The sequence below is a fragment of the Musa acuminata genome, chromosome BXJ1-8 (assembly GCF_036884655.1).
Source record: "Musa acuminata AAA Group cultivar baxijiao chromosome BXJ1-8, Cavendish_Baxijiao_AAA, whole genome shotgun sequence".
NCBI classification, from domain to species: Eukaryota; Viridiplantae; Streptophyta; class Magnoliopsida; order Zingiberales; family Musaceae; genus Musa; species Musa acuminata.
In genome coordinates, this window is record NC_088334.1 from 11,606,348 (window position 1) to 11,631,682 (window position 25,335).

General features: G+C 36.6%; 3 protein-coding genes across 4 annotated transcripts; all 3 read left to right on the forward strand.

Moving 5' to 3' along the window:
- Nucleotides 1–93: 93 nt before the first annotated feature.
- On the forward strand, nt 94–9,550 carry LOC135587529 (uncharacterized). Its single transcript, XM_065079057.1, has 14 exons — nt 94–251; nt 368–431; nt 1,002–1,112; nt 1,816–1,913; nt 1,997–2,080; nt 2,179–2,315; nt 2,481–2,553; nt 2,630–2,675; nt 2,780–2,889; nt 2,981–3,088; nt 3,188–3,247; nt 5,401–5,462; nt 7,600–7,912; nt 8,799–9,550. The coding sequence occupies exons 1-14, from the start codon at nt 171–173 to the stop codon at nt 9,063–9,065; spliced, it is 1,614 nt and encodes a 537-aa protein (XP_064935129.1). The 5' UTR covers nt 94–170; the 3' UTR covers nt 9,066–9,550.
- Nucleotides 9,551–12,502: 2,952 nt separating this feature from the next.
- LOC135583404 (G2/mitotic-specific cyclin-2-like) lies at nt 12,503–15,830 on the forward strand. 2 transcript variants are annotated; one of them, XM_065079058.1, is made up of 12 exons: nt 12,505–12,744; nt 12,834–12,947; nt 13,041–13,137; nt 13,223–13,279; nt 13,363–13,408; nt 13,487–13,642; nt 13,744–13,884; nt 14,147–14,236; nt 14,341–14,562; nt 15,090–15,188; nt 15,295–15,473; nt 15,563–15,830. In XM_065079058.1, the coding sequence occupies exons 2-12, from the start codon at nt 12,893–12,895 to the stop codon at nt 15,705–15,707; spliced, it is 1,287 nt and encodes a 428-aa protein (XP_064935130.1). In that variant the 5' UTR covers nt 12,505–12,744; nt 12,834–12,892; the 3' UTR covers nt 15,708–15,830. The 2 variants fall into 2 exon arrangements, with proteins under 2 accessions (XP_064935131.1, XP_064935130.1); XM_065079059.1 differs by having other exon boundaries at nt 12,503–12,947; nt 13,047–13,137.
- A 3,416-nt stretch (nt 15,831–19,246) lies between these two features.
- LOC135587530 (protein LAZ1-like) lies at nt 19,247–25,082 on the forward strand. Its single transcript, XM_065079060.1, has 9 exons — nt 19,247–19,408; nt 19,584–19,865; nt 19,954–20,010; nt 20,378–20,486; nt 21,722–21,906; nt 21,989–22,077; nt 23,266–23,527; nt 23,826–24,077; nt 24,505–25,082. Exons 2-9 carry the CDS (start codon nt 19,680–19,682, stop codon nt 24,847–24,849), a joined length of 1,485 nt encoding a protein of 494 aa, XP_064935132.1. The 5' UTR covers nt 19,247–19,408; nt 19,584–19,679; the 3' UTR covers nt 24,850–25,082.
- The last annotated feature ends 253 nt before the right edge of the window (nt 25,083–25,335 follow it).

The window sequence follows — 25,335 nt, forward strand, 5'->3', positions numbered from 1 at the left end:
CGAACTGGTTTCGATGGATCGGTTGCTACGGACGCTCGAAAAAATCCGATCCGCTATTTAACCCTCCAGAGACACTATGAGCTAATTGGTTTGAGCTGCGCGGACTCCGACGGCGCACAATTTGCAGCTCGGAGGGGTCTTCCTTGCCGCATGGCACCTGGCCCGAGCTAATGGCGATCTCGCGTCGAAGCTACCCCTTCCGCTCCCCCTCCCTCGTCTCTCGCCTACACACCCTCGTCTCCGACCGCCAGGTCCTTCGCCTGCCCACTCCGGCCCTATCTCTCTTTCCGCTTTCTGTTCTGGCATTTCGTCGAACAGCTTTCTGATCTGCTTCGCGCTTGTGTATTTCTTTTCTTCTTGTCCTTAGAGGTGGAATCATTCATCCACGGGGGAAAATGGTGATACTGGCTCGGTTCTTCCGCCGAAGGAAGGTACCTTGTTTTTCATCTTATTATTATTTTTTTCGCTGCACACAGCGAGGGCAAAAGATTTTTCTGTTTAATTTCTTCATCTTAGGCTGTAGCTTACCGTAGGTCTCAATGGAGGTTGGTATATTGGGCTGCTTAACAGGTCGTTCAAGTAGTAGTCTGCTAATAGTTACTTCGCGGATGATGGGACGTGAATAACTAAATTGATGCATTTTATCTCTCTTTGGTTCGCACGCCATCTACCAGCTGAGGATCTTGGTTGTCGGAACCGATATAATCGTCCAAATTACTTGGCATGGCTGGCTTTTTTGGTTTGTTGTTCTTTAGGATATTTTAAAAAGGCATTTTTTTTAAAATTCCTCTAAGCGAAAGATATCATGGAATATAAGTTTTGTTTCTTTTCCCTTTCTCTTTACATTAGTAGTATATGACATACAGAATTTGTGAATCAGATGTTGTGGGGCACGACAATGAGCAGGTTGTGGACAATGCAATTTGATCAATTTGTGCTGGAAATCACACTTATTCGGTTTCTTTTAGTCGACTGAGATGTTTGAATTTTCATGAAATTAGGTTCATATGATCAATCATCTTGGAAGACAGTGGACTCAAGGGCTGTTGGTATTAGGAGGTCATCTATATCATCCTCTACATGGACTGTACTGAATATTCTTCAAAGAAAAGGTTCATATTCATTGACTTTTGTAGTTTCTAATGCGGGCGCACCTTTTGAGTTGTAAATATTGAAATTGTAGAACTTAGACTTGCTTGTTACTATATATGGTTTATATAAATCTGTCAATTCTTGCCATTATTGCCATTAGAAAATTATGATTCTTGTACTCTAACAACGAGCTATGAAATAGGTGACTTTATCTATTATCTTGATATTAAAGATCAGGATCACCAAATTTGCTGACAATTCTGTGAGAGAACTTTGGCTGATTAAACAAATGAGCAACTTTTTTGAGGGAAACAATAGACGAAATTCTAGCCAACTCATTTTATTAAGATAAAGAAATAGTATAAAGGAAAAATCAAAGCAGAAAATAAAGGAAAGGTGAAAGGAAATGAAACATGAAAAGAGAAATGTGCTTGACAGTTCTTTCGTTGTCTTTACTTTAAAGCCTGATCATTCTTTTGTAGTGTTACTTTGTCCCTCTTCTACTACTCCGCTTCCAATAATTATTTCACCATCTTAATGGAGTAATTTTGATAGTTTCTCTGATCTTTTGCATTAAAAAAGAAACAATTAGTTCATACTCGCTATTGTTAAGAAACAAATAGTGAACCAAGACCGAGCTATTTTCTAGGACACTGATCATTGTCATTTATTCATTATAATTCCCAGTGAGAGTTGCAACATATTGAGGTTTGTGATGTCCAGGATTTGATGCCTATCTAGTTGGTGGGTGTGTGAGGGATTTGCTTCTGGAGAGAATACCAAAAGACTTTGATGTAATTACCAATGCCACACTCAAACAGGTCTCATATGTTCATTCAATTTCTGGATATTATCGTTTTTAGTTCTTTCTTATCGTATTTGGCTGATACTGTTTCACATGCAGATCAAAAAACAATTTCGGCGTTGTATAATAATAGGGCGCCGTTTTCCAATATGCCAGGTTCATGTTCAAGGTTCCATTGTTGAGGTTTGTGCAAGCTTCTCAAAGTATGCTTGATGTATCAATTTTCTTTTCATTTATATATCCGAACCTTATTCATTTGCATTTGGAATTTGTGATGTTAGGTTTCTAGCTTTAACACCAATGATAAAGATCTGAAAAAACAAAAAAATGATGTGCACTCTCAAGTTTCCAATGGTTGTGATGTGGATGACTTCGTTCGTTGGAAGAACTGCATGGATCGTGATTTCACGATTAACAGGCAAATTATCATTGTTGTTTGACTGCTTTCATTGAAAAATCATAGGCCATTCTGAAGTTTTTGCAAGTTGAGATCTATTTATTTAAGAACCATGCTTTACCTTTATCTGATAACTCAAAATGTTCAAATATGAATGATTTTGATTATAATACTTTCTGTCCACAGTTTATTCTTTGATCCTAATTGCTATACCATCTATGATTATGTTGGTGGAATAAGGGATTTAAGGACATTAAAGGTGATAACTTCATCCATTATTACATATTCTTTCTATTAGTATATATTATTATATTTTTGGTGGTCTTTGGTACCAGGTTCGGACTGTCATTCCTGCTCACCTATCATTTGACAAGGACTGTGGTAAGTTTTTATATAATGGTATTCAGATTATTTCAAAGAGTTTTTTTTAGTATGCTAGCACCTTGGCAGTCATTCAAAATGTTGATGAAATTTTATGTAAGCAGCAAGAATCTTGCGTGGCTTACGAATTGTTGCTCGGCTTGGTTTGCAATTTTCAAAGGAGACGGCGGCTGCAATACGAGATCTTTCTTCGTCCATACTGACTCTTAATGAGGTAATTTTATGATAGATTAGAAATTTGTCTCTTGATTATTGTCTTTTGCCTTGTCTGTCATGTTTTTTAATCAAAGCACAAACATTTTTAGTCAAGGCTTAGGATGGAGCTGAATTTTATGTTAGCATATGGCGCAGCAGAATCCTCTATACGCTTGCTTCAAAAGTTCAAACTTCTTGATATTTTGCTTCCCATACAGGTGAGTGGTATTGCAGCTGTTTTAATTTTGGTTACATTTTTCAGCATGAATTCTAGGAAAAAACTTAAATCTATTTTCTAACAAAGATTTGGGCTTCAGGCAGCATATCTGGCTGATCAAAGCAGGAAGCAAGTTGCACAGGGCTCTACCATGCTGATGGTGAGATTATATTTCCTAGTAACCTGTATCAATTGTTTGTTTCTGAAATTAAGCTTCCTTTATGGTTCATCCATTGTAATGAAACTGATGAAGTATTGAATTTTAAATTGTGCTTTTATAGTATATACCTCTCTTTTGGTAATTCCAGCAACTTGACTGTACACCCTGTGAAGTTTCGTATTTGGGCATCACATAATTTATTATGACTTATTGTAAATAATCTTTAATTGCTTAAAAATTTGGTCTCTTTAAATCTTGTCTTTCTTTATTATTAAATAAGAAACAACATGTACAAAAAAAAGTTGATATAAGCCGATATGAGAATTTTAAGGTGGATATGTGAGGTTTCTTGAAAAAGTAGAACTTTTTTCGCCCGTGAAGAATCAGGTACATCTTTGGTAGCAGATAAAACTAAGGAAAACATTAAGATAATATAGACATATTTGAAGGACGCCTATAGATACTGTGGTTAAATGAGGATATTCATTTGATATTAATTATATAAGGAGTGGTAGAGGAAATCTAAAACAGCTTTTCAAGAAACAATAAGAAGAGATCTGATTGGTCTTGATTTAGCTAGTGATATTGCTCTATACAAGGTTTCTTAACAGAAAATAAAAAATCCATGTAGTTAATCCCAAAGAGTTCGGTGACATCATGACTTGTTGTTATTGAGGAATTGAAGAGAAATAAAAATGAGAGAAAAATAAAGAAAAGGAGAGCGGACAAATGGGGCATAAGACCAAAATAAACAAATGCAGTAGATCATTCCACTGAAATAAGAAGATTTCGGTTGTTCATAAATTGCATGGAAGGACACTACATTGTGTATGCTTCAGATTATGTTTATGGTGGCTGTAACTCGCAGAGAAACTGAGAAAGTTTACTTGGTATGTGGTGAAAGGCCACCAGCACAACACTAAGGGAACGTTGCTACTGACTGTCTCTTTGCATACATAATATTAGTTACAATGTGTGGCAGCTGACACTATTCAGGTATGGTATCTGCTTTTCAAGTCAACAGATTTTGGACTGAAATCATATGCTGATGAGGGCCTAAATGAACTTATCCACAGGAAGCACAGTGAACATAATACCGAGTGGTGATATTGCTCGCATGTTCCAAAATGATAAATCAAGTTGATTCTAGTTTCAATGTGATTTATCCTCTCACACAAATCAAACATCATTGTATAGGTTGAAGTATAGAGTAGCCTACTGATGTCTCTTCCAAGAAGTAGAGCTGCCATCATAAACAATAAATTGATTTAACCACCAGTAGCTATCAACCTTAGCACAAACTTGTGCTCAGTAGATAATGAGTTTTCATATCCACCTGCAACCATGCCTACAAAAAACCAACTACAAGGAGCTCACATTTAGTGGATAAAGCTTCATTTCATGCTCCATCAGGATTTAGAAATTTGTTTGTGCTTCATAATGCTGAAGGTGTTTTATGAGTTCGAAATTGAGCATTTTTGGGTAAAATTGCTACTCTGAATACTTAACCAAGAACTTGGAACTTTGTAGTCCAGAATCATTTAATGGTAAATCCCATCAATTATGAATGATGTTGAGATTACAGTAACAGTTAAACTAGCAGTAAAAATAGCATTTGAATGTTGTTATTTTTTGCTTCATTGCAAATTCTGCAACATTTCCAATTGAGTTACTATTTATAGGTCAAGCACATACTTTCTCATTTTGCTGAAATAAAAGGTCTTTTAGATGAGTTACAGGACTCACATACATTCTATACGTGTTCAATAGACATCCAAAACTATAATACGTTAAAGGTTGTTGTAACTGTATAAACTTCACTAGTACTTGCTATAGGAATCCTATCTATTACTCATTATTTCAAGTGAATCTTCTGAAGAAAGGTAATCAAAATCCTACGGAGTAAGCTATGTTCCAAAAAGGCAAAAAACTATATATGCAATGTAGACCAGAGTCTGATTTTCATTAGGAAACATTTGTCTGTAGTGACCAATAGTAAATTTTATATAACATTCCATATTATGGCAAGTTTTGATGACAAAATTACAGATTCATGTATATTAACATTCACATTTGTGTTAGGATTTTGATGTCATATGTTATATAATACATGTTGACAAGCCCTCTGATGAGATGGATTTTGTGTTTTACAGAAATTATTTTCTAATGCTGATAAATTACTTGCTGCTGACCACCCAGCTGACAGCATCTTGTGGTAAGAAAATCTGACACAGCCATTGTGTTGTCCTAACTCTTCAGATAAACTGCAGTTGTCATGTTTGAATGTCTACATCTCTTCTATTTCTATGCCTGACTATTGATCTACAACATCTGCTCAAGATATTATATCCTGGTGAATCGTAAGTATCACTCGGTGTAAGAAGTTAAAAATCATGAAGTCTAAGTTTTGTTGGCAACAGGACCTAAATTCCGCTTTAACAGTTACTCCACTTGATTAGTTTGTGTATTGAAGTTCTGCAAAAGAAAATTGTGGGTTTTAGTTTTGGAGCATTATTTGTCTGAAAAATTTAGGCAAGTGAACTCAAGAAAGCTTTAGAAAAAGGATGAAACCAATAATATGAAACTTAAAGATATCCCTTGGTTTGGAAGAGCTAAAAGAGATCAGGAATAGCTTAGTTAACTAATTTATTTAACAAAAAAAGTTTCATAATACAAAAATGTTTGACGAGTGAAGTGAGGTGACTATGACCTTTGAGAAGTGAGATGACCATGTTGTATCTTTGGGCTGGAGCAAGTATGTTTAAGGGTTTTGATTCAGTGACTTGGTTCAATAGACTTTAATGTTGCTTCTAATACGAGTCAAAACTAGAAAGGAATTTTATGCCTTGTTTTTTGATATAGGCTAACATATTCCAGGAGAAGAGGAAACAAGATGAATATAACTTTGTGGATATTGAGGATTTGTGCCACATTCCACTGCCTGAATTGGAAGACTATGCAGTACTTTTCAAGGTTATAAATAACTAATTTGGGGCAGGTTTCACCATAAATCATTAGGTTCTGGCCTGCTTTGATCAAGTACTATCACTTGGTCCATCATATGTTTCTTTCTACTCAATTTATTAGTCGAGCAACTTTGTTCACAATATGATTTGGCCATACCCTAGATAGGGGTATCATGAGAAAAAAAATTGAGTATTTGAGGTGAGCCACATAAGAATAAAATGCCAGACAAAATGCAGTCCTATCTCCATGATCTTATTTTGTGTTATGGTGTAATCTAAAAATTTGTCAAGAAAATTTAGTTTCCAATTAATTGGTGCTAAACTTGAAAGTCAGAATAGTTGGGTGGTGTGATTTCTATGATAGAATTGTGTCTATGTCTTGGTATCCATGCCAGTCATGGAACGTAAGTCAGTTTGCACCCCTCACATGATGATGAGTCGTTGACTGTCTGATGGACAGCAGTTAATAGTCTCCAATGGAGTTACGGACCAGATGGTAATGTGATTAGTATAACCTATTTGGATATAGATTTAGATTTCCATTGAACTCTCTGAAGAGGTCTGGAATATAGATTTTCCAATTTATCCTTATCTTTTAACTGCACACCTACTTTTCAATGTTTAATATAACCTGTTTGATTTCATCTCTTATTTAATTTATGACCCAACCAAGATATCAGCAGCAATTGACCCACATTGCATATGATGTTATTGGTTTTAAGAAAGATTGGAGGGACAGAAGTAACTCCTGTTCGATAATATGTGGGTGACTTATATTTCAAGTGTGGACTTGATCTTCCTGTTTTTATGATTTTTTATGTGAATGTCTAATTTTTGCCTTTTTTATACTAGTATTTTCTTTATTTCTCTTTTCTTGGTGTTTGCTTTTTTTATTGTACACTCTGGTAATATTTTACTTTTTTTCAGCAGTAAAATAACCTGCTTTCTACAGCCAAAAGCCCACCTGGTCATGACATAATTGTTCATCATGTATAAGCTTATTGATATATGCTGAATTTGTCATTAAGTATTTGATAGTGCTACTAAGCATCTTAATCCTGTGTTTGCGTTTTTTATTGTACACTCTGGTAATATTTGTACTTTTTTTCAGCAGGAAAATAACCTGCTTTCTACAGCCAAAAACCCACCTGGTCACTACATAATTGTTCATCATGTATAAGCTTATTGTTATATGCTGAATTTTTCATTAGGTATTTGTTAGTGCTACATGCAGATTTTTAGCTGCTGCCATTATGTTCCAGTCTGGTTGCTTTGGCATTGTTTAGAATATGTGGTTTAAGTGTGTTGTTTTCTTTATTACCTCAGCATCTGTCAAAGATTTGATGATTGATGACTTATTTGTGACCACATGTGCTTGTAAAACAGGTTGGCATTGTTGGCATTTCACCTCGCATTAGTAGAAAATCCTCAAGATGCTCTTGTAGTTTGGACGTTTTCTGCCATCCTACACAATGGGACGTGGAAAAAGGCTTCAGAATATGCAAGGAAAAATGTGAAGGCTCATGCACAATTTGTTCCAGAAATTCGATCATCATCAGATACTAAATCTGATGAGCTTATCTTGGAAGAAACCTCCCATTTAGCTTCACTGGTTAAGTCTTCTGTCAATGCTTTTACAAGTATAGATGCTCTGCAGCAATCACTAGGCAGATACCAAGGTCCTTTATCTTCAGGAGTGGTGAGTGCAAGTACCTGCCCTGTGTGTGCTGAAACGTTATTCAGCACTAAGTATGCTTCTTTTGTTATTTTACATATGGGAGCCGGAGTATATAGCATTCTTCATAGTGTTCCCTAACATCATAATTAAACAAAACAATTTAAATATAAAAAATTTCATGAAAACCAACATGTCTGTTTGCCTAGATGTGATCTTATAATGTATTGGCTTTATCTTTTTTTCTCCTTTATTCCTGAATCTTAGTCATTGAAGAACTTTTAATTAGATTTCATCAGGCTTGAAATATGCATTATCACATGGACTAATCCAACTTGGTTTTTATCTCTATTTGTCCTGCTACATGATCTTATATAATTGAAAGGACAATGGATATGTGAATAGAGCTGTGCTTTCCTTTGTTGCCCATGCAAATTCTACTCACTGCTAATTGATAGCTTTTCTGAAGTCTAGGTAATGAAATGCCACTTTTATTTTGGTTGATGAATGTTGATGCTTGTGATTGCATATTCCAGTTTCTTCCTATGCCTCTTTCCAAGCAAGTTAATAGTTCTGAGCTTTGTGAATACCTTTTGAGTACCCGGGAGATTCTCAGTGTCCATGGAGTTACCAATGCAGTCAGCCATATATGTGCTTCTTGTTCTGTATATTTTCTGAATAGTTTTGTAGTTTGATGACATTTTAAGTGTGTGATACAAGCTTCAGGGTTCCCTTGCTGGTACAACTCATGTGATTATCTGTCTTTGTTTAGCGAACATCTGCTGCATGGCATTCCCAGACTCTTGTATATGCTGTATCTTTTTCTCCCTTATTTTCAATGAATTTCCAGTGAAATAATGAGACACAAATCAACATGGTTTTATGAGAACTCTTTGCTTTGGTTTTACAGGTATTAGTGTCTGAGAAAATGGGGAGCAACGTGTCCAAACTTTTTAAGATCCTGGAAAGCGATATAGAATCATATGACAACGGAAGAAAAACATGCGAAATCAATTATCAGCTACTCAAGAAAGGAGATCCAGATGAAACCAGATTCATGCTTGGAAAAATCATCATGGAGACAATGAACAGTGAGTCCGAGTCTCCGCATGATCAGAGTCAAAATTTGCCTACAACGCAGAAAAGTCATCATAAGCTGTCTGCATTGTTCAAGTAAATTATCCTAAACATATTGCAACAAAGATGCGTATACTTTGCCTCTTCTGAGGTCATCAAACTAGTCATCTTGAGGTTCTTCGGGGATTTCCAGTTGCTGCAAAGTCGGCATTCTTGGAAAGAATTAAATGGATCAACTATCTTAGCTTAGGCCTATTGCTTGTGTATTAAGAGATTTGTCTCCCATCCACGCAGCGTCTTTGGATCTAAACAGTCTGAAGTCGAGGCATGCTTAGGAAAAGCAATACTAGGTTTGCTGTCGAGAAATTTTGTTGCATGTAATATCTCATTTTTCAGCAATAGTTTACAAGTGTCTTCTTTTGTACAATTTTTATGGTCCATAATTGAAGTTGGTTTTGGTTAGGTCCATCGGACATGTTATTTCAGGTCCATTATATTTGTAATGTTATTGACAGAACTTCAGGTCGATGCACATTTTCTGCAAACTTTGCATTTAGTTTATTTGAAGGAAGATGTGTTCCATCCTGCTGTGCTTTAATCCCATTTGCAAATTCATTCTGACTTTTTACAACTTGAAAATGTCAGCTTTTGTTATTCCGTCTAAAGTGTAATTCCATTGGATATCTTTTGAGTTTGGGCAAAGAGCAGGTGTACAATCTTGATCTTGGAAGGGGTGTTGTATCTCTGTTCTTTGGAGCTTAAGGATAGCAAAATTGTCACTTCAAACTTCAATATGACATATATGTCCTTTCAAATATTCAGAATTTTTACATGTATTACTTATTTTAGGATCGATTCAATACACTCATGTTAGTAACACTAATCATAATTATCAATTAGTTAGAAACACATTAATATTCAAATATTTAGAATATTTGTGATCACTTTTGCTTCCTAAACGTAAATGGGCAAATTTTTTTTAAAAAAAATCTTGAAGTTTTTGCTTTTTCAAAGAAAGTCCCATCTTTGCTTTATTCTGGTAGTAGTGTCTTGTATATTCTAAAAGATGAGATTATCCTTTGCTTCGTTGTGGTTGTCTTCGTCCCCTCGTTTTCATTCTATTTTATAGTGGTTGCTTGTCACTTCCATGTTACCATGGCCTTGCAACGTTGCATATGGATAGCCTTCATCACAACAAAGCTGTTGTCATTGTCCTTGCTGCCTTCACTCTCATCACCCGTTATCCTCTCGTTGCCTCATGATACCATCGTAGAGTACCCCTTTGTATACTCTTGCCTCACCCTTTGTCTTCTCCTCCCAACGTTATCTCCATGTTCCTGCATTCGATAAGAGAAGAAGGCAAGAGAAAGATAGCGTGGACAATGATGACGATGATGGCATGCAAGCAAGGATGAGTATATGTGGGCAAGGGCGACGACAATAACAAGGGCATGTGGGCAAGGAAGAGACAGGGTAAAGGTGACGAACAACAATAAGAGAGGGAGGCGATCACGATAGGGTAGAAGCCAAGTAGAATTTAATCTTTTAGAAAATAAAAGATGTTGTATGAGAATAAAGCAAAAAAGATATATTTTATGAGAAAAAAGTGAAATTTATCCAATTTAAATTAAAGAGACAAATGTAAACAAAATAATTATGCTATATTTGTAATATTTTAATGGGAAAATAAAGTTAAGATGAGGTTCAACATCATTATATTGGTGGTTATTAATTACAATAATATGTTTATAAATTCTTGACTTTTCTAAAGAATACACTCAAGTTTTCTCCTTTTTTTTTTTTTAAATTAGAGTGTCTTATTTGTATTTATCAAATCTAAATCTGTATTTGTGCGCGTGTGTGCGTGTGTGAGTGCAGGGAACACAGGCGTCTTGAGGTGTAGATAGCTGGTGTGAGTGAGAGCAAAGGCTCCATGGCACCTTCTGTGGTGCAATGAAAAGCTCATCCCATGCTCTCTCTCTCTCTCTCTCTCACCTTCTGTGGTGCAATGAAAAGCTCATCCCATGCTCTCTCTCTCTCTCTCTCTCACCTTCTGTGGTGCAATGAAAAGCTCATCCCATGCTCTCTCTCTCTCTCTCTCACCTTCTGTGGTGCAATGAAAAGCTCATTCCATGCTCTCTCTCTCTCTCTCTCACACACACACACACAGCCACACAGCTTTTAGGTAAGGCGACAGTAGCACATTAAGCATCTTTTTCAAGTTTCATGTGCAATGGAGGGGTCATTTTGATGATGTACTTGAAGGCATAAAAAAGAAAAAAAAAAGAAAGAAAACTCATCTACTTTTTGTCTCTCTCTCTCTCTCTCTCTCTCTCTCTCTCTCACCTTCTGTGGTGCAATGAAAAGCTCATCCCATGCTCTCTCTCTCTCTCTCTCAGACACACATCTGCAGTCTAATTATAAATTAACAGCCGATTCCATTTACTAATAATCTGAACGTTTGAACATTAGAAAGATAATTTTTTTTAAAAAAATTATTATTAATAAAAAATCGAGACATTCTTACTTATTATTAATAAAAAAATTTAAAAAAAATCAAAAAGATCATTACAAGGATAAAACATTTTACATTAGTCTAAGAGAAGAAGTAGAAGAAGATATATAGTCATCGATTGATTTATTTCTCATCTTCCTTTCGGAGTCTAAATCAGAAATCAATACTCTTTCTTTCCTAAGACATTTAAATCAGATTTGTGCCTTTATTCAGGCCAACTTCCATCAAGAGGTCTCTTTTGGAAGCACAGTCATGTAATAAACAGAAATTTTCATTCATTCATTCATGAGTTAATAATCCATTTGTCATCATATCTATTCAAATCACTATCTTTAATTGCATCAGTCCAACCTTACATGCAACTAAAAATTCCCCAACACAAGTCCACATGCCACCCTCAATTAATAATAATAACCCATTTCCATTTCAAGTCTCTTCTTAAGCACAACCTTTTGCCTCCCGACAACCACATCAACAACGGTCAAGTCTCTGAGAGAGAGAAAGAGAGAGAGAGAGAGAGAGAGAGAGAGAGAGAGAGAGGATTTTGTGATTTTTATAGAAATTATAAATAAAAAAATTAAATATTTTAATTTGACTAAGGATGTTGTTTTATATGATGGAATAACATTAAATAACTGAAAAAGATTTATATGAACGAATCTCAAATTATTGGGATATTATTTATGGGGGCAGAAATTATCAAAAAATGGAAAATTCTTATTTATCTAAATATCTCTTGAATGAAAAATGCCTCTTTGATGGTTGACAGACAATAACGACAGTCATACTTATTTTCTTTGGAGTTTTAGGGTTTGTTTACAACAAAAAAGTCCGACCCGTTGCGTACGAACCCAATCAATTTGAACAAAAAGTAGCCGTTAGGGCATAGGTCGAACCGTCGGACCGTCCAGATGAGATCCAACGGTGAGGATTCGCTAGCCGTTGGCTTTAGACGCGACGGGGGGAAGCATCTACGGACACACACCCATTCTTCCCGTGCCAAAAATCCCTCTTTCTTCCCTCTCTTGTTCCCAACTCCCCCTTTAATTCCCCCTCCTCCCCTCTTTGGTCTCTCCCGAACCCCAACGACGAGAGAGAGAGAGAGAGAGAGAGAGAGAGAGCATTAAATCTGCATCGATCGCCCCGATCCATGGGGGACGCAGCTTGATCGATGCCCTCGCTTCCCGATCGGAACCCACAGCGAGCTGAGGGCTGGGATCTCCGAGAGGCGGACCGATCGAATCGAGGGAGGAGAGGTTTCGAGGTTCCTATCCGGTTCTTTATCTTGTATTTTTGTTGGTTCTTGGCCTTTGATCGGACCTCTGTAGTGGGATTTGGGAGATCGGTGTGTAGATCTACGAGGGCAAAGATCGGTTCTTGATTGTGGTCTCTTGATCTGTGGCCGAGGGGAGATGGATCGAGTCGACGAGAACGGTCGAGGCATGACGAGGCCAGCGAGTTTCCGAGGTTCTTTGGGTCGTTGATTTCAAGATTTCGGATGCTGGAGTTCGAAATCTTGGCTGCGGAGGACTGATCTCTTTTTTTTCTTCTTCCTTGTAGTCACAGATACGGGCAATCGAAGAGCTTTAAGAGATATAAGGAATGTGGTGGGAGCGCCACCATATGCTTGTCCGATCGGAAAGAGGGGATTCCCGGAGTAATGCATATAACTTGGACCTCGTCTTTGGTTAATTGATGTCTCCTCTTGATCTAATTTCTTCTGCCATCTTTTCTTTCAACAGCAAGGGTAGTTTAGACGATAAGAAACTAACACTTGTAGCTCGACGGCCCGCGACAAGGTTGGGTTGAACCTGATCTTTGTTCCCCTTTCCGATTCTTGTATGATTCTGCTCATAACTATTTGAGGGGTTGAACTTTTCAGGAAATTTGTGGCTACATTGGCAAGCAAATCACAACCTTATCAGCAGGTAATTTTGCCTAGCCAAATCATTAAGTAATACAAAAAATTGATTGCTTTCTTTGCTGAGGGATGCGATTTTGTTTAGGGAACTAATGGACAGCATCGAGAAGTTGGGAGTCAGAGCCAGTACAATCCTCCCGTGCCATTGGTGTCAAAATCGAGTTGTTTGGATAGTTGTACTACAATAGACGTGGATTATAATTCTAGTAATGACATTGCGTTGCCCATGGTGGAAGAGATGGTCCGTTCTGAACTATCCCATATTTTCATGTAAATATTTCAAGTTCTATTTGAGAAATGGACTCCATTTGTGAGCCATTCTGATAGCAATGATTGTTGCAGGATAATTCTGACATCAAGGAGGTTGCAATGGACGATCTTGTCATTGAGACACTTCCAAGTATAGATATCTGCGATTCAAATAATCCACTTGCGGTCGTCGAATACGTTGAAGATATATACAGTTTCTATAGACAAACCGAGGTGCACATCTCATTATTTATCAGTTGTTTTGCTATAGATCATATGAAGATTAGATGACGGCATTCACTTTTCACTTAGCTCGATCATTATATATGAAACAAGGCATTAATGAAGAAAACTTACCGAACTACTCATTTTTGTCCTCAAGAGCTAATCTGTTGTTCTAGGCTTTCTTTTACAATTAAGCCATGTAAGAGTAGCATTCCGAGTTCTTTATCAAGATGTTTTTACTTACTTGAAATGTATTCAATATACTGTTCAGGTTACGAGTTGTGTGAGCCCTGATTACATGTCCCAGCAGTTTGACATTAATGAAAAGATGCGAGCTATCCTCATCGACTGGCTGATAGAGGTATTGGAGATTTTCTAAATATATACTCTATTTTCAGTAGCCATTTCGTTCATTCTCCACTTTCTTCGGTAACATCTGATCATTCTTCAATCTTTCCTCTACAGGTGCATTACAAATTTGAATTGATGGAGGAGACACTTTTTCTAACTGTGAACATCATAGATAGGTTCCTGGCAAGGCAGACAGTGGCAAGGAAGAAGCTTCAGCTGGCTGGTGTTACAGCCATGCTTCTTGCTTGCAAGTATGAGGAAGTCTCGGTTCCAGTGGTGGAAGATCTAATTCTCATCTCGGACCGGGCTTACACAAGGGAAGAAGTCCTTGAAATGGTAATGCTCTTGTTATGCTTCTGCGGTTGATTGCTGCGAAGGCTTTGCATTTAGTTATGACACGACTCTAACAGAGAATAGCATTGATGGTATTGTATTTAAGATAACATATGGGCATGTTTCAAGGAGAGCTAAGAAAATCTTAGTGATACCACTAAAGGAGATTTGAATACTCCTGATTTGGTAAAGTAATTCACCATACAAGAAGATTAATGATTGGAAAAGATTCTTGTAAATAGGATGATGGTGTAGTATTGAGGAATTAAGATAACATATGGGCATGTTTCAAGGAGAGCTAAGAAACTCTTAGTAATACCACTAAAGGAGATTTGAATACTCCTGATTTGGTAAAAGTAATTCACCATACAAAAGTCGATCCTAGATAATTTCGACATTACTGTTGCGTCACCGAATACATTGTGATTGGCTTGTGAATTTTGCTTATCAAATATATTGTTATTGGTTTGGTAACTTTTTTTCTTCCCTGACCTTTGCCTCTCTGTCTTATGATGTTTAATACAATACAGGAAAAGCTGATCGTCAACACACTTCAATTCAACATGTCTGTGCCTACTCCTTATGTTTTCATGAGAAGATTTCTCAAGGCCGCCGAGGCTGACAGAAAGGTAAGACTTGGTTTTGGGCTTAGAATTGAATCAGCACGCAGATTTACATAAGAATGACAATAGGTTCTGACGAACGTATCCCTCTTTGCCTGTCGTACAAAACCAGCTCGAGCTACTTTCGTTTTTCATCATAGAGCTTTGTCTGGTCGAGTACAAGATGCTCAAGTTCCGCCCCTCTTTGCTGGCCGCTGCTGCAATCTACACTGCACAGTGTTCTCTGAGAGGTCTCAAGTACTGGACGAAAACTAGTGAGCTGCACAGTAACTATTCAGAGGACCAGCTCCTGTGAGTTCTCATCATCTGTGCCTCGCAAATCCCTCTTTCTATTTCTCGACTCCGGTTCTAACATTTATCGATTGTTGTCTCTGTCCCAGAGAGTGTTCGAGGTTGATGGTGGATTTCCACCACAAGGCTGGGCTAGGAAAGCTGACTGGAGTACATAGAAAATACACTACTTTAAAGTATGGATGCACGGCAAAATCAGAACCGGCCCTCTTTTTGTTGAACACTATTCTCTAGTGTCGATTGAACATGAGCAGGTGTTGTGAGTGCAACAGAAGTTGCTGGTCATGCAATGGAAGTTGCATAAGTACAAAATAATTGTTCTTGTGTTTATCCGATGATTAATTTTGTTATTTTTAACTTCTTGGAAGTCACATCAGCTGTTAATTGCTTATTCTGATATCAAATATGACGTTAAATTTGTGTAAAAATTTCATTTTCCAAGTGGCAAAAATAAGAAACATGAGCTGTAATCACCTATAATTTTCTCTTTAACATAAATTAATAATATATTATTTTATTTAAATTATTATTATTTTGTTTGTATAGTATGATTAAAATTATTTTTTAATTATCGAGATAAGTTAGAGATTTTATCAATCAAGTTGAATTATCAATTGATTTATTTACTAATGATGTGATTTTTTAAAAAAGATAATTAAAATTTTATTTTTGTGCATGAATCATAAGAAATAAATATTATAATTCTATCTTTGTATGTATGAAAATAAAATAAAAATAAAAATTAAATTATTATTTTTCTTTAAGGAGATCTCATACTCTTTTATATAATGGGGTTCTTCTTTTCTCATTTCTCATCGAGTACAATAATTAAGAAATTAATTTTCTAGGAGATTAATTTTTATTTATATTTTAAAATATTTGATATTAGAGTTGTTATAATTTGTATGATGCCTAATCATATTTTAATTTTAAAATTTTATAATTAATAAATAATAGTTATTGAATTATGATGTTAAAATGATTAGTTAATTTAATTATAATTTTAATTCATTTAATTAGATATATTTATGTTTTAAGAAATTATGTGTGAATTTTAATGATTTAATTAGTTTTAAATTTAAAATTATGAATTTAAAATAATTAATTTATTAAAAATAGATTTGAGGTTTTAATTATTATTTTTTAAAATTTTATTTTTTAAAATTAAAATCTAATTTAATAAAAAGGCTCAAATTGAGGGCTTAACTTAAGTTAAAATGATTGATGAGGCCAACCTAACCCATGTGGCTAAACCTGACCTAGCAACCCATGTGGTTAGTTATAACCTAACTTAGGTGGTTATGTATGATCCAACCAATGTGGTTAGGCATGATTTGACTTATGTGGTTAGGTACAACTTAGCCCATGTAATTAAGTATGACCTAGTCCATATGATTAAGTATGATCCAACCCCTGTCGTTAGCCATTATCCATCCAGCCCATGTGGTCAGGTACAGCTCAACTCATGTGACTATGTTTGACTCAATCCATGTAGCTAGCTAAGTGACGTAGCTTATATGGATAGGTACGACTTAACCCATGTAGCAAGATACAACTCAACTCATGTGACTAATTACGATCCAACCCATGTGATCAAGCATGACCCAACTCATGTGGTCAAGCATAACCCAACCCATGTGATCAGGCAAGACTTAACATGCGAGCAAATGTAACACAGATTAGTGGTATGACTTAGCCTAACTCGTGAGTGAAGCTCAACCTAACCCATGATGCTAAGTTTGCCTAGCTATGCGATTGGTGTTAAACATATCGTCACCCCTCTATCCAGCCCATTATACCTCAACTAATCCTGTTACTTTGGATAGGCATATGCGACACACGTGACTCATCTAAGGCTTAGGTTGGTCAGTTCGATTTGGGTTAGCACTATACGAGATAGTCTAATTTTCTCTCTTCTTATTGGTTTGAACTCGTCAGTTGATTGAATTAGATAAGTTCGATCAGTTCAAGCCGATTTATGGTGATTCCAGACCAACTTGACCAATTCAAATATAGTGATCTAATTAAAATTAATCAAATATAAATTAGACAAGTTTAGGAGGATTCTAGATTGATTGTATAATGATTTGAGATTGGTTCCGTCATGCCCTAATTGAATTGAGTTTGGTTTAAGCTAATTGAGTTATTCAATTAGCATTCTAGTTGATTGAGGATTATTGAGAGATTAATATCTCATGTTTTTATTATTTGATAAGCTTAAAAATTATATTATTTAAAAATTATTATTATTATTTTAAAATTAAATTGATAATATTGATATGAATATTATCATGTAATATATGTGACTATGTTAAGTAGTCCATATTAGAAGTACAATATGTGAAAGGAGCTACAAGTCCATCACGAGCCACCAAAGAATATATTATTTTATTGTATAATTTCTTGGATGCATGCATGAATGAATGAATGTAAATGAATGAACATTGTTAACCATGTATCCATGTCGAGAGTAGGTACGACGATTCCCTTCGGAAATTAGCAGGTCGCTAAATGGTTTCTCTATCAATTATTAAGAGGAATGTGTCCTAACTTGGATGAGTGAGCGATACCACTTTATCCACTATTATGAGTACGATATGAGTTCTCTTTATTCAATGTCGGGAGGAATCTATCTTATGGAATATGTCTCTCTATTTATTATTGGAAGAGTGCAATATTTATGCATGCCTTTATTATCTGACTATTATATATGTCATAAAGATGTGTTATATATAATTGATGCATGATTTTATTTACCGTATAAGAATTATTATTATTTTTTTAATACATAAGTTTTATAATATATATATTATGAATATTAAAAATTATTTTTATAATTTTTCAAATATTACTATTAATGTGTGGTCGGTGATATATATATATATATTTTTATCTTATATTTAATTTTAGAATAATTTATACTATATTTGAGATTTGGATAAAGGAAAATTTTTCGTCACTTATGGTTTTCCTAAAAAGATACAATTTTTTAGCTTAAAAATTTAACATTATGAAGATAAAAATTTAATTTTTTTAAAAAGAATAAATTATGAATAATAGAATGAGAGTTTTTTTTATATATATATAAACGTGGGACGAGACATGAGCTTTAGAAAAGCCTCGTCTTTTCAGATAAATCTTGTCTTTTTCTGGCTTGGACTTTTCATTTAGAAGCACATATAACCAACGAATAGCAGGAGGAGCTGAATTGTTCAAAGATTCCACAGATTATTCTGATGAGAATTTCCCCTCACAAAGTTCTTCTCTAATTAATGTCTTGAATCAATTTTGTCTCATGCCTACTTAATAATAACACAGTAAATGTGGCCTTTCCCTACTGTTTAAAAGAAAGAAGAACTATCCCAAACCAGTCGTACGTTTTTCACTGAAAGCTAAAAGATGTAATAGAATGACGTCTGCATTTTGTTACAAATAATTACAATACCATTTCTGTTACGAAGTATGTGTTCTTCATCTTATGGGCCTCACGAATTTACTTTTATTGGTCGAACTATGAACTGTTTGTCCGGAATCACTCCCCATCAGTCGATCAGCTGAAGGCATCGATGTTTACCTGTATACTATCTCTACTTGACGTGGGGTCTCCCCCTCTACTCGATGGCACGGATTGAAAGGAGGCGTAATGGACGGTGGATCCAACACAACGATAACGTAAGGCGATAATTAATTACTAATTACTACACACATTATTTATTAATTATATATATATATACGTATAATATTAATTTTCCACAAATTGAATGAATACAAAAGAAGCCTGATTTCGTTCTCTCCCACCGTCTCTTTCCTCTCCGACGAATTGGGCCGCCGTGAGGGGACGACGGACGAATTCCCGGTTTCCAAAGGCAAGAAGACCCCTTTGGAGATAAAACCGATTATTCGCTTCCTTCTTGAATTCCATATGGTCGAATTCGGTGAGTTAGGCATCGGTCGCCACGGCCGCTCCATTTTGGTACATCTAGGTTTTCATTTTTCTTGAAGATTTGTATTCATTCTTGTATGATCTTTGTTTCGACTTTGGCGATCGATAGGATACGTCGCGACCTTTTAGTTTGAATCTCTGAATTATCTTTCTTTCGGTTCCTTCAGGTGATGAACAGGCGAAAGAAAAAGTCGCGATTTGTTCCCGTTTTGATCGAAGCTTGGATCCTCCGCGATGAAGTTGAACTATGATAAGAATCTGTGATGTATTTGGCCGGTCCAACGTCGTCCTTCGCTATGAGGGTGATGGCTGGTTTTCTCTCTTTGGTGCACTCAAACTTTTCGCCGTCGGCATGGGCAACTATTGTTGCCGGCTTCTTTGTTCTTGTTGCGCTTTCGTTTTCTGCCTTCCTTGTATTCGAGCACCTTTCTGCGTACAAGAATCCCGAGGTTTTCCTTACCTCCCCTCTCCTCCTTGCCTCTGTGTCTTCTCATTCTGCGTCCATGAACTTTCACATCTCCGTCATCTTTTTTACAGGAGCAGAAGTTCTTAATTGGGGTCATCTTGATGGTTCCTTGTTATTCAATCGAGTCTGTGAGTATTTCTTTCATAATCTTGGACAATGTTGATGTTGAAACCATATTGCATCAAAGTTGGCAGCTTCGTTTCGTGAATGTTGGTGGTTACTCTGAGTTACAGAAGCTCGTCCGACCACTTCGGATGCAAGTGTTTTTTTTATACAACTTTCGGATGATATTGACAACTTAATAAATTGGTCACTTTCAGGAAGTGCCACTTCTTTGCCTCTCACTTTTCGCCAACCAAAAATCCTTAAAATTACATGTTATTGGTGGAAATTTATATCGATCCTTCATAAAAAACTTTGCTGCTTTATTTTATTATCGTTCTCTTTCCTCTGTAGATATGCTTAACATATATGTATTTTTTTTTCATATTGTAGTATGTGTCATTGGTGAATCCATCGCTCAGTGTTGATTGTGGTATTCTACGTGATTGCTACGAGGCCTTTGCCATGTACTGCTTTGGAAGATATTTTGTTGCTTGCTTGGGTATGCCTCTATCACGACAGGTTCTCTAGTTCAATTTGTTTAGGCACTCATCATTCAAGAGTGAGAAAATATTGCTATTTCTTTTCTTTGAAACTTGTGTAAAGTTCTTGATCGATTATGGATATAGTTATAGGTTATGATATTTCCTTTTGAATATTCTAATTGGTCCATATATACTTGAGTAATTACCAGCTAGTCCTGATGCTTCCTTGAAAATCCTCAAAGGTTGAAAAGAAAGAATATTAATTTGAATGGCGTTGGGAGATCTGTGAATATGATGTGGTTTCTGATGGTGAAGTGTTGCATAGGCATTTGAAAACCATAATGGTATCAGGCAGCCAGCAACTTAAGATCCACCGGCTTACGTGAAGGGATAATAGGGAGAAGCATTCCATGTGCTGGATCGATCCAGTTGCATTCAGGTTAAAGATCTTTATTTAGTTTATGTTGGGTTCAAAATGGACTCGTAAAACAAGTCAAGACCATTACGAGTGTTTGAATTGGACTCGTGTTGTACTCCTGGTTGGATGTAGTTTCCACCGATGAAAGCAATTTGGTTCAGATTCAGATCCAGATCCATCTATACCTGATCAATCTGGTTATATCCCTATTTCCACTTCATTAGTCAATATAAGATGGCTGCTTCTACCCAATGTTAGCCTTTTAGGTCTTGTTGCAGATAGTCATATACCTAATTTGCCTTGAACGCATCATAGCTCCATTCAAGAAGGTCATATGGCAAGCTGGTAGTACAATTCCTACTTGCATTAAAAGGTTGCATCTGTTGATAATCGGTACGTTTTTGTAGGTAATAAGGAACTTGAAACAGTAAATATCAATTTTCTTTCTTTTCCAACTCTGGAACTTGCCCATTTGTTTCATTTACAATCTTTTTTAATGCACTCTAAACTCCAAACTACAATTTTCTTTTGTCAAATCTGCAATTCTGTGCATAATGAAGCATGCATCAGCTTCTTTACTTGATGTTTATGCGCACGCTTTGCTTGTGGACTGTCAGTGCAGTTTTCTCTGGAACTGTTCCAACCCTTGTTATACCCATCTCAAAGATCATAGTTTGCAATGCTTTGTATATTGATGTATTTCTTCTTGGTAATCGGTATTTAGTAAACTTTGCTGGTTTAGATGGAGAAGAGAGGACATCAAATTTTGCCTTTGTTTGTCCACCACTATGCTGCTTCTTGATAATGAAATTTAATTATACTTTGCTGGTTTAGGTGGAGAAGATAGGACAATTGAATTTATGGAGAGGGATGGTTGTTCTTCTGCCGCTACGCCCCTCCTGGATCATGCTTCAGAAAGGGGCGTTATTCATCACCATTTCCCAATGAACTATCTTTTAAAACCTTGGAGAGTTGGCAGGTGGTTTTACCAGCTTATAAAGTTTGGAATTTTCCAATATGTAAGTATAGATGCAAGAAAATCCTTTGTTTTTTTTTTTTTGTGTAGAAACAGTTCATAACAGATGTCTTTTTTTCTTGCAGATGATAATAAAGACTATCACAGCAATTCTGTCTGTGATTTTTGAAGCTTTTGGTGTATACTGTGAAGGAGAATTCAAATTGGGCTGCGGGTAAGACAAGTTTGATTATATGCTCAAAACTTGGACTTTGGTGGAAATAGTTTGACATCATGTTATTGTTCTTCTTTATCGTTCACTTTCTACATAAGTTAATGAAGTTTTCTCTTTCCTTTTAATGTGGATAATAAGTCAGATCATGTCGAAAGGTTTCTGAGGATAATTGTTGGGTTCACTCTTGAGGTTTTCTTAGCATCAGGATCTGCTGTACCGAGCTGTACCGTCCGGTATGGGCGGTACGTATCGGTCCGACAGGTTGTCGGTACGCGGACCGCCTTTTACCGGTCCGAGTTCACTGTAGACTGTAGCAGTGCTACAGTACTCGGCACACCTGGGTGTACCGCTCGGTATACCGTACCGTACCGGTATCGAGCCCAGGTCGAAATACCGGTACGGTACGGTATTGCGAACCTTGCTTAGCATACACACTTTTTATTGGCCATGGTTAGCTGGCTTGGTTTGTCAGTACTTGTGTGTTACTTTCTCTTGTTTTCTTTACTAGGTACCCGTGAGCCTTACTATATCTGGGTTATTCTTGCTTTCATCAGCCATGACTGATCAATTTTCCTGTATATTATCGCCCTGGATATTTCTTAGTCGGAGGGTTCGAGATTCAGTAAAGGATGTAGAACCAGCTACAAAGATGCGTATCTTTGGTTTAATTTACTGGGAGCACATTATTTGACTGTATTATCTAGAGACATGCTGTGAAGCCTTGTGTGTGGGAACCTTGCATTTGCCTTGAGCACATGATTACAAATTGAAGATGTTATATACTATCCATACTAATATGATATACTCTCATTGCTCCTGACATTCTGGTCTTACAAAGCCTATCACGATAGGTTTTTGTTCTTAAATGTGCACATCCTGTTTGTTAAGTGGAATTCATGGGCTTGGATCCCGTTTAGGTGTTTTACAGATATGTTGCAGGTAGAATGCTGTTGAAGGTGATGGTTATCTGAAGCTTTTTTTTTTTTGTTCATCTGGTTCTTGGGTTTTTGGCACTTTACTCACAGGACAGAATTGTGGGTCCTTGTATGAAGCTGCTAAATTTTGTTTGGAAAAATAGGCTTAAAAGATAAAAACTGCTTTTAGTATAAAAGCCTTTATGAGGTTTCCTAACTAGTGAGCCACTTTAATTGTTGCAGACAACTAAGCCTTCTCTCTTTTGTGTTTCAGGTACCCTTACATGGCTGCTGTTCTCAATTTCAGTCAATATTGGGCCCTGTACTGTTTAGTTCAGTTTTACACTGCTATTAAGGATGAATTGGCACACACAAAGCCACTGGCAAAGTTCCTTATGTTCAAATCCATTGTCTTCTTGACTTGGTGGCAGGGTGTGACAATAGCACTACTCTATACATTTGGTTTGTTGAAGAGCCCTATAGCTCAAGGCTTGCAATTCAAGTCAAGTATTCAGGACTTCTTTATATGTATAGAGGTACTGTAAGCAGTCTTTTAGATGAGAATGTGCAATGTTCGATATATAAATGGCATAGGCAACCCGGTGAATTTTTTTGTTGTTTGATTTCAGATACTTTTATGATCGTTAGATATCTAAAAGCACCACTAGTTCCTTTCTCCAAATTTGATCATGACATTGTAATCCATCAATACATTTCTGAATAACCAAGTTCATCAAAATGCTCATATATTGTTTTGCTAGTTGGAAATTTCTGCAGTTGCAAGATTCATCTAAGCTGAAAGTTTTAACAGATTCACTTGTTCTTCCAGCACAGATGGCTGTAGCTGCTGTTGCTCACCTCTATGTGTTCCCTGCCAAGCCATATGAGCTATTGGCTGATCAGCCGCCTGGAAATGTTTCAGTGCTCGGAGATTATGCATCTGCAGACTGTCCTATTGACCCCGATGAAGTTAGGGACAGCACCCGACCTACAAAGCTGAGACTCCCTCAGCCTGATGTCAGTGCCAAATCTGTTACAGATATCAGAGAAAGTGTTCGGGATATTGTCGTAGGTGGTGGAGAACATGTAAGTCCATCCCATCTCTCATTATTTATTTGTTTTGCTGTTAGAAAAATCCACATCATGGCCATATAAATCTGCTAAACTTTGTAAGTTTATAGTTTTACGCTGACTTGTATCTGTAATGTCACATCACAACTGAAGACACAGAATATATTGAAAGCCGCTTTGACTGAGTTTAATATTGAGTCACCCTTCGATCACATAAGACATGAGGTAGCCTCATGAAATAGCATCGTCAGTTAGGCATATAGAACAGTAGACCATGTAGGGTGTACTGGCTTGGCTGATTTTATGTGAATTTCACTATTTCTTAGACAATTTTCTGAATAAACATTTCTTTGCTACTCCCAACCAATAATCACAGTTGTGTCTGCAAATATACCTGATTGTCAATATGTTTTTGTTAGAGTTTATATCTTTTCCCTTGCAGATTGTAAATGATTTCAAATTCACTGTAACCCAAGCCGTGGAGCCTGTGGAGAAGAGCTTCACAAGACTCAACGAGAAGCTTCACCGGATCTCCGAAAACATAAAAAAGCACGACAAGGATAGAAGGAAAGCTAGGGACGACAGCTGCATCACATCGCCGATGAGGCAGGCAGTCCGTGGGATAGATGATCCTCTCTTGAATGGGACCACCAGCGATGGTGGGGCTTCCAGAGGAAGACAACGCTCAAGAAAGTCAGGTTATACCAGCGAAAGCGGGGGAGAGAGTAGCAAACAGGGCCGTGGGGAATACGAGATTCATGGCTGCAGATGGGTCATAAGGGATTAACTCTGCCGCGAATAATGGTTTCAGTATCAACTGCACGAGAAGTTGTGTCTAATTCGGAGCATGATGCCACAAGAAACCATCTCCTTGCGTGTATATGTTGTGATAGATTCCATTCGTTTTTGCCATATTTGAATTGTATTTAGCGAAAGGCAAGCAAGTAGTGACATGTCCGTTGGAGATACATCTTATGTTGATTCATTTGGTACGTGAGCACATTCTTTGTTTCGCTCTCAGTTCCGTGGTAGCATGGCACTTTGCCCACCTATTATGCATTGCAAGACGGGTATTATTCGATCTGAGTCTGTTCGATATAAACCCGATCAAAGGATAAGATCCTGAAATCCAAATCAAATCCAATAGGAGATCGACCAGATGCATCATAACATCGGTTTATTTTGGTCAAACTGCAACATTTGACCCGACCCTGTTATGATGTAATAATAATATTAATATTCTGGTTGAAAACACATCAAAAATTGATTTGGA

Coding starts and splice junctions, on each gene's coding strand:
- LOC135583404 (XM_065079058.1), top strand. CDS start 12,893: ATGGATCGAGTCGACGAGAACGGTCGAGGCATGACGAGGCCAGCGAGT. Junction 13,280..13,362: donor GCTCGACGGCCCGCGACAAG/GTTGGGTTGAAC, acceptor TGAACTTTTCAG/GAAATTTGTGGCTACATTGG. Junction 15,474..15,562: donor TATTCAGAGGACCAGCTCCT/GTGAGTTCTCAT, acceptor TCTCTGTCCCAG/AGAGTGTTCGAGGTTGATGG.
- LOC135587529 (XM_065079057.1), top strand. CDS start 171: ATGGCGATCTCGCGTCGAAGCTACCCCTTCCGCTCCCCCTCCCTCGTC. Junction 432..1,001: donor GGTTCTTCCGCCGAAGGAAG/GTACCTTGTTTT, acceptor TCATGAAATTAG/GTTCATATGATCAATCATCT. Junction 3,248..5,400: donor AGGGCTCTACCATGCTGATG/GTGAGATTATAT, acceptor TGTGTTTTACAG/AAATTATTTTCTAATGCTGA.
- LOC135587530 (XM_065079060.1), top strand. CDS start 19,680: ATGTATTTGGCCGGTCCAACGTCGTCCTTCGCTATGAGGGTGATGGCT. Junction 19,866..19,953: donor CTGCGTACAAGAATCCCGAG/GTTTTCCTTACC, acceptor TCTTTTTTACAG/GAGCAGAAGTTCTTAATTGG. Junction 20,487..21,721: donor ATATTTTGTTGCTTGCTTGG/GTATGCCTCTAT, acceptor TTGCTGGTTTAG/GTGGAGAAGATAGGACAATT.